At 37.6% G+C, this 8,370-nt stretch overlaps 1 protein-coding gene across 3 annotated transcripts; it reads left to right on the top strand.

Annotated features, from left to right (window-relative positions):
* Positions 1-3,220: 3,220 nt before the first annotated feature.
* LOC114188725 (uncharacterized) lies at positions 3,221-7,871 on the top strand. Of its 3 annotated transcripts, XM_028077352.2 has the most exons (7): positions 3,221-3,378; positions 3,622-3,727; positions 3,810-3,884; positions 3,974-4,119; positions 4,198-6,704; positions 7,197-7,393; positions 7,519-7,871. In XM_028077352.2, the coding sequence occupies exons 4-7, from the start codon at positions 4,041-4,043 to the stop codon at positions 7,631-7,633; spliced, it is 2,898 nt and encodes a 965-aa protein (XP_027933153.2). In that variant the 5' UTR covers positions 3,221-3,378; positions 3,622-3,727; positions 3,810-3,884; positions 3,974-4,040; the 3' UTR covers positions 7,634-7,871. The 3 variants fall into 3 exon arrangements, with proteins under 3 accessions (XP_027933153.2, XP_027933152.2, XP_085530514.1); XM_028077351.2 differs by having other exon boundaries at positions 3,974-6,704; XM_085674388.1 differs by having other exon boundaries at positions 3,622-3,884; positions 3,974-6,704.
* The last annotated feature ends 499 nt before the right edge of the window (positions 7,872-8,370 follow it).

The following is an 8,370-nucleotide window of genomic DNA, read 5'->3' as shown; positions in this document are numbered from 1 at the left end:
TCTTGGCATTTTTTCTCCCAAGTCTCAATCGATTGCTTCATAGAGAGATACTCGAGAGAGAGGTCATCGAAACGTTGTTGCAGCTTACGAATATCGTCAACAGCATTCCTCCCCCGATCTTGCTCCTCTTTTAGTTGATTGGTTACCTCTTTTAGTTGATTGGTTGCCTCCTTTAGTCGATCAATTCCCTCCTTCAGCTTCGTGGCACACTTAGCATGCTCTGATTTGATTAAGTTCAACTGGTTGAACCACTTCGACAAGTCGGCAACAAAGACCTTAATCTCCTTCACCTCCTCACGAGCGATAGCCAGATCCTTTTTGGCTGAAGCTCATTCAGTAGTAGGAACCATCATAAAAGGAGGAATGTTGAGAACTTGGGGTCTAAGGGGTGCCTACATGGGAGGCACCAGTCAGAGCATCTGGCTCTAAAATTGGCTCGTTGATTAGAGGAGGTGGTCGGATCGGCGGACGTGGAGGCATACTTGAAGACCTAACGAACTTCCAATGCGCCTTCACCCTTTCCATTGTTTTAGCATTAAGCGGAGCTAGATGAAACATCGTATCTGAAAGAAAACAAAAAAATTAGATAAGTTCATATTATTCAAAGATAACCGTTCGGCTCAGAACCACCAACCATAAACTGCTTTGGATAAATCCTTCGAGAGTAGATGTCAAATCAAAGACCTGGTCGAGAGCTTGTCAGGAAGCTACTTAAGGACAACAAGGTCAGCCCGCTCGGCAGGAGTCATTAGCTTCTCAAAATACGGATCAATGGTAGGAGGCACTTGTGTCTAATAAAGAGGAAACTTGGGACGATCGACTTCATCAAAAAACCATTTCCTACCACGTCGGGTAATAGAGACCTTAAAAAAGTCGGTCTTGAAACCCTTGTACAAGGTAAGGAACAGGTCGACTAGACTCTTGAGGGCTCCAATAAAGGAAATCCACCCCTTAGTCAAAGTGGGAGGACACTTGTAAAAGTAGAGAAATATAGGCATGGTAGGGGTCAACCCTATCACTCGGCATAAAACATTGAACGCCTGCATGGAAGCCCAGGCGTTCGGGTGGATTTGGGTGAGAGCGCAATTGATTTCCCTTAGGACAACCATCTGACAGTCGTTGAAAGGCACTGTCAAAAGGAGGTCCTGGAAGAAGCAAGCATAAACGTAGAAAAAAATCTAACTTGGTTCCCTCTCGACCATGACAAACCCTTTCGTTGCTAGCGCAAAACTTCAAACATAGACAACCATTTTCAACACCGTCCTTAAAAAAGTCGGTTTTACCGACTAAGTCGACCAAATCGTTTCCTCATCGAAACCTCGTCTTGTAATTTCTGGGTTCATGGGGTGCCCATTCGTAAGCAGGGATAAGAGGAAGGTCCAACCGATTGCCTTCATTAGCAAAATCAATTTTAACGTGACCTTTATCCTTACTCTCGGGGTCAGAGCTAACCTCCTCAACCATCGCTTCAGCTCCCCCAACATCTCATGTTGACGACACCTCAACCTCAACTTCCTTATCAATATTTACATTAGTGGGCTGTTACCTGATGACACCTCTCTACCGAGCGATTCCTCAATCGTGGATAGTGTTAATGAGAAAGACGAAGACCCGTCGTCCTTAAGACCCCCGCCATCTCGACCAAGAGACTCGTCTGAGCTTGACAAATTCACGATTGTCATTATTACCTGAAATATACAAATCGATCGGTGCAAGAGGAAGAGAGAAGAAGAAAAGTGCGAAAATAACTTGGATCAAATGTTGCTATTTATAGAAAATTTTGGGGACACGTGGCACCACCACATTCACACGATCACGAGACAATCGATAGTTCAGGAGACATGACGCTTCATCTCCCACCTGACAGGTACGAAGCGTCGTAACCTTGTCAGACATCACATTCTTACGACTCTCTTGAGCGTCACCGTTTAAACCCTTTTCGTTATGCTTCCATCAACGCTTAAGGCTTGGGGGGCTTGTGTACCATAGGGCTACCTAATATCCCTAACCGGATGACCTAAGGATAAGCGGCTCAAGGCCGCCTGCTATAGGCAGACAGTCTAAGTCGTGACTCGTTGATGTAGCAATTTCTCCAGAGTGATTTTAGGAGCCCTACAACCGAACAACCCTAATGATAAGCGGCTGAAGGCCTCCTGCAATGGCCGGACGACTCGGACAATAAGTAATTGAAAATCACATTAAGAAGGATCTTAATGTGAACGTCAACGACACCGGCCATGACTTGTCATTCTCATCCAACTATTGGGCACAAGGACACAATCGGTCAGAGCACGTACGCTCGGCGACATCAGTCCGGCGAATCCAGAAAGATAAGATCTATAGTTAAAGTAAAACAGGTCAGTAATCAAGTTTAAAAAGCAATTGGGCCTCAATTAAGAAAACCTTAATCACGAGCCCATATAAAAAAACTATAAATAGGAGCCCAAGGTAAATTGGTAAAGGACTTATACTACGCATTTATTACAACATTAATTGCTTACCTCAAATGGACTTGAACTGACTTAAGCATCAGAGCCTAATTGACAAGTATCTCGATTAGATCGTCTAGACAATCAACGAGAGAAAGAGAAGGAACGCCGAACAAGAGGAAAAAAGAGCAAACAGTAATAACATATGAGAAGGAGGTTAAGTTAGTGTTTTAAATAATGTTCGATCCCTATATCTGAAACATAATTAATTATAATAAGAAAAATAAAATAGATAATCTTGGTGGTCGAACGAAATTTTAGTAGTAAGATCTACATATAAGTTACTATATTTATAGTTTTGTAATTTGTAATAATTTTACTTTATGTTTATTCTTCGTACGCAACATTTTATAATTAATTAAATTTGTCTAATATTAGAAAGTGAGAAAAATATTATAATATACCTTACAATAAATTTTATAATTAATTATAATAAGAAAAATAAAAAAATATTATTATTTAGGTTAAAATTAGTTTAGACATAAATTAATTTATACATTTTATTAAATTTTCCAAAATTTGATTTTTATCTTACTACAAAGTTAATCTTAACAGATAAAGTAATTAAATTTTTTATTTTCTAATCTGAAAAATGTTCACGAGTTTATATAAACATTAAGTAAATAAAAATAAAGTTTGTGAAAATATTAAATTCATGTTAGCGCTTCTATATTATTGTTAAAATATAATCATAATATTCGAGAAGCTATTAAAAAGGAATTACGAGTGTGATTCCCAAAAAGTACAATAAAATATTTCTTATGAGTAGATGGAGGGAAACGATGACGCTTGGTTGCTCTATAGAATATGAGTAGTTGCAGAATGGAGAAACACACAGCCTTGAAGAGCTCCCTTTTACTCCAACAACGCCACAAACCCTTTTCCAAAGGTTACTTCCTTTTCCTTTTTGAAAACTAAATTTTTGGTTCTGGGTATTCTACATCACTTTATTTCTATCTGATATATTGATCGAAATGCGTGCTTTTGGGTTCTGGGTATTCAATATTACATGATTTTGGCTTATTGTAATCCCTTATCTGTTAGCTCTGCAGCGTGTTTGGTTTTGTTTGGAGAATGCCAACTTAGATATATACTTTTAAATAACAACTACTCTGTCGTGCCTGACTTGCAGAAACCTCCCATTTTGGGCTTTCTCTCCAATCCTACCTCACAGTCTGAAGAGGCTTAACACTGGAGTGAAGTAAAGAAACTTATGATCACATCTTTCCCTGGACCTAGTTAAGCATTCTTTGATGCATATTGCGCTTACACTTACATTTTTGGAATAATATTAATTTGTTTGCTTGTTTCCCATAAAAGGGTCGTGCAACTTTTTTTAGCGGGAGTCCATTTGATCATTTTGAATAGAACGGCAAAGCTTATGCTTCTTACCAGGTTTTAAAATCTTCTTCAGATTCATTATTTCTCTCTTTTCATTTGTTAACAGTGTAACATCATATCAGATTCTTTTCTTGTTAACACAGGCCAGCAATGCTTGCATTTTCCCAGACTTTGTTTTGACTTTAGTAATCTCAGGAGAATTTTAGGACAATGAACTGCGTTTTAGCGCTGCCTGCCCAGAAAGAACGAAATGTGATCGAATCGGAAAGGAAGAGAGGGTCCAAGAAACGTAAGCCTCATCAAGGTGACATCGAGGAGAAGGTTGGTTCTGATTTGTATTCTTATGGATGTGACATTGGATTTGTAGGAGATAAGTTGCTGTCAGATGGAAAGATTCAATCCAAGCAAAAGATGAAGAAAACAGTTGAAGATGAGCAGCAGGAAAATGCAAATGACACTGAAGCCAGTAAATTCATACTCAAGAGGAGTGAGCCTCACATTTACAGCAGGGAGAAGATTGATCAAGAATTGTGCAGTTATGGCTGTGGTATTGGATTTGTTGAAGATAAGCTGCTAGTAGAGGGAAACATTAAATCCAAGGACAAGAAGAAGAAAAAGAAGAAAGTGGTTGACCATAAGCTGCAGGAGGATGACTTTGCCCTTGGTTGTATTGATGATAAACACTTGGTGGATGGAATGATTAAATCCAAGGAAAAGAGGAAGAAGAAATTTGCTGATAATAAGCTGCAGAAGAATGGTGGTGATACCAAAACCAGTAACTTCATACTCAAGAAGCGTGAGCCTCAAGGTGACAACAGAGAGATGATTGATCCAGATTCACGTTTTTATGGCTCTGAACTTGGATTTGTTAAAGATATTTTGCTGGTTGATGAAAAGATTAAATCCAAGGAAAAGAATAAGAGGAAAAAAACTGTCAAGGATGATGATGCTGAAACCAGTAAATTCATACTCAAGATGTGTGGGCCTCAAGGTGTCAATAGGGAGAAGGTTGATGTTGAATTGTGCTGTTATGGTAGTGAAGGGAATGTAGGTGAAATTGCTACTGAAAAGATGGAATCAGAAAGGAAGAGAAGGTCCAGGAAGCGTAAGCCTCGTCAAGTTGACATTGAGGAGAATAGTGGTCCTGATCTATGTTCTTCTGGATCTGAAATTGTATTTGTTGGAGATAAGCTGCTGTCAGATGGAAAGGTTAAATCCAAGCAAAAGAAGAAAAAAACAGTTGAAGATGAGCAGCGGGAGAATGGTGATGAGACTAAAACCAGTAAACTCATACTAAAGAGGCGTGATCCTCAGATCGACAGCAGGGAGAAGATTGACCCGGAATTGTGCAGTTATGGCTGTGGTATTGGATTTGTTGAAGATAAGCTGCTAGAAGACGGAAACATTAAATCCAAGAAGAAGAAGAAGAAGAAGAAGAAGAAGAAAGTGGTTGACCATAAGCTCCAGGAGGATGAATTTGCCCATGGCTTTGTTGATGATAAACTCTTGGTGGATGGAATGATTAAATCCAAGGAAAAGAGGAAGAAGAAATTTGTTGATAATAAGCTGCAGAAGAAGGGTGATGATAGCGAAACCAGTAACTTCATACTCAAGAAGCGTGAGCCTCAAGGTGACAACAGAGAGATGATTGATCCGGATTCACGTTTTTATGGCTCTGAAATTGGATTTGTTGAAGATAATTTGGTGTTAGATGGAAAAATTAAATTAAAGGAAAAGAATAAGAGGAAAAAAACTGTCAAGGATGATGATGCTGAAACCAGTAAATTCGTACTCAAGATGTGTGAACCTCAAGGTGACAATGGGGAGAAGATTGATGTTGAATTGTGCTGTTATGGTGGTGCAGGGAATGTTGGTGAACTTGATACTGAAAAGATGGAATCGGAACAGAAGAAAAGGTTGAAGAAGCGTAAGCCTCATCAAGGTGACATTGAGGAAAATAGTGGTCCTGATTTGTGTTCTTCTGCATGTGAAATCGTATTTGTTGGAGATAAGCTGCTGTCCGATGGAAAGATTAAATCCAAGCAAAAGAAGAAAAAAACAGTTGAAGAAGAGCTTGATGATGAGACTGAAACCCGTAAGTTCATACTCAAGAGGCGTGAGAAGATTGGTCCGGAATTGTGCAGTTATGGCGGTGGCATTGAATTTGTTGAAGATAAGCTGCTAGTAGAGGGAAACATTAAATCTAAGGACAAGAAGAAGAAGAAGAAAGTGGTTGACCATAAGCTGCAGCAGGATGACTTAGCCCTTTGTTTTGTTGATGATAAGCTCTTGGTGGATGGAATGATTAAATCCAAGGAAAAGAGGAAGAAGAAATATGCTGATAATAAGCGGCAAAAGAATGGTGATCATACCGAAACCCATAACTTCATACTCAAGAAGCGTGAGCCTCAAGGTGACAACAGAGGGATTATTGATCCTGATTCAGGATTTTATGGCTCTGAATTTGGATTTGTTGAGGATGATTTGCTTGTAGATGGAAAGATTAAATCCAAGGAAAAGAATAAGAGGAAAAAAACAGTCAAGGATAAGCTGAGTGAGAATTGTGATGATGCTGAAACCAGTAAATTCATACTCAAGAAGCGCGAGCCTCAGAGTGACTACAGGGAAAATATTGATCTAGAAAATAATCTGCAAATGAATGGAAATGACACAAATGCTTATGTTAATCCCAAGAAATTAAAAAAAAATCTTTCTGCTTCTGAGAAGTGGGATGAGGCTTACAAAAGAAAAACTCCTGATAATACATGGAAGCCTCCACGGTCTGAGACTGTTCTCATTCAAGAGGATCATGCTCATGACCCTTGGAGGGTGTTGGTCATTTGTATGCTTCTCAACCGGACTTCTGGGAGACAGGTATGAATTATTTGCGTAATATTTCACAGCATCTGTAATCTTAGACTTTTTGCATAGTTTATTTTTCATTTTAGCCCTTTGTTTTACTCTTGGCCTGAGACAGGTACAATATACCATGCTTTTATATCTATCTATTTGGTGGAACATTAGTGAAAGTATAAGAGAGTCAAAGTACACATTGTTTTTTTAATCTCATTTGTCTAAGTATGGTGCATGACGTCAATTAGGTAGGTGCACTGTTTGAGAATGTGTTAAATTTAGGAATCGTAAAGCCTAGGCGATCCCTCTTGACGAAACCATTCCATAGTTGTCATTCTACCATGAAAATTGTGTCAATAGAACCAGTGGTTATTGGCAGAGTTGAACTGCTGCTTTGTTGTAAACAACCTCATGCATTTGAGGTTTCCATTCAATTAAGAAGGACCATTAGGCGTAGCGTAAATGTTGAAATTATATCCATATTTACTGATGGATTATTTCTGCAAAATGTAGACAAAAGAGATTGTGTTAGACTTCTTCAAGTTATGTCCGGATGCAAAGTCTTGCACAGAAGTTGCAACCGATGAAATAGAAGAGACAATAAGGACGCTAGGTTTGCAACACAAAAGAGCAAAAATGTTACAACGTCTATCTGAGGAATACTTGGACGAAAGCTGGACTCACGTAACTCAATTGCATGGGGTTGGGAAGTAAGTCATTTTTGTGTGCACTCTTTTGGTCATTATTTATATGCAGTAATTACATATTACCTTGATTGTGTGTGTGTTTTTGATTGCTTCTGTTGTTGATGATACTGTGGTTCTTTCTTAATCAGGTATGCAGCAGATGCATATGCTATATTTGTTAATGGGAAGTGGGATAGAGTGACACCTACAGATCACATGTTGAACTATTATTGGGAATTCCTCCGTAGAATCTATCAAGCATGAATTGGAATGAAATTTCTAATTTTGCTGTTTTTTCTGTCTTTTCTTTTCGTATCAGTTAGAAGAGGGTTTTCCCTCTCTTTATGGAACTACAAGTCTAAGTTTCCAAATTGTAATGTTTTGAGGAACAATGTTCTAAATATGACCTACAACATTTTGCATAGGACTTTTTATTTTACAGATAACTATGTATGCACATCACTGGTGCTAAATTGACGAAATTTAGTTTCCTTTTGGATCATGTTATTTTTCATTTTAAAATGTACAAAATTATGCTTCTTAATCGTACTAAATCTTTATCTATAATAATAGTACACTTTTATCTAATTACTACTAACTGCTTGTACTGATTTTTAAGATATTTATTGCGAATGTCAATAAAATTCATATATATATATATATATATATATATATATATATATATATATATATATATATATATATATATGATATCTTAGTCAAACTGACATCTTAAAACACTTTGAAAGTTGTTATCTATGATAAATATTGTTAAAAAAAATAAAAAATAAACAGAAAATGATGAGGGGACCAAAGAAAAATCATGATAAAAAAAAAAATAAGACAAAGTTCAATCAAAACTAAGCTTTCTGGTAAATAGGAAGTAGTATCTATTATGAAAGATATCCAAATTAATACTAGGAGGCAAATCAGAATACAATTTAAAATCTTTTATCTCACTTTTCCAATTCTATTCTACTCTTCTACCCCAATTTTATTAT

The sequence above is a fragment of the Vigna unguiculata genome, chromosome 6 (genome assembly GCF_037176805.1).
Source record: "Vigna unguiculata cultivar grain cowpea cultivar isolate G323 ecotype 2 chromosome 6, ASM3717680v1, whole genome shotgun sequence".
NCBI classification, from domain to species: domain Eukaryota; kingdom Viridiplantae; phylum Streptophyta; class Magnoliopsida; order Fabales; family Fabaceae; genus Vigna; species Vigna unguiculata.
Note: the sequence above shows the minus strand (reverse complement) of the source record. Positions and strands in the feature narration are given on the sequence as shown.

Bases quoted from the DNA above. Each gene is read 5' to 3' on its own strand.
- LOC114188725 (XM_028077351.2), top strand. From the start codon at position 4,041: ATGAACTGCGTTTTAGCGCTGCCTGCCCAGAAAGAACGAAATGTGATC. The intron at 6,705-7,196 runs GTATGAATTATT...TGCAAAATGTAG, and splicing joins ACCGGACTTCTGGGAGACAG to ACAAAAGAGATTGTGTTAGA. The intron at 7,394-7,518 runs GTAAGTCATTTT...TTTCTTAATCAG, and splicing joins CAATTGCATGGGGTTGGGAA to GTATGCAGCAGATGCATATG.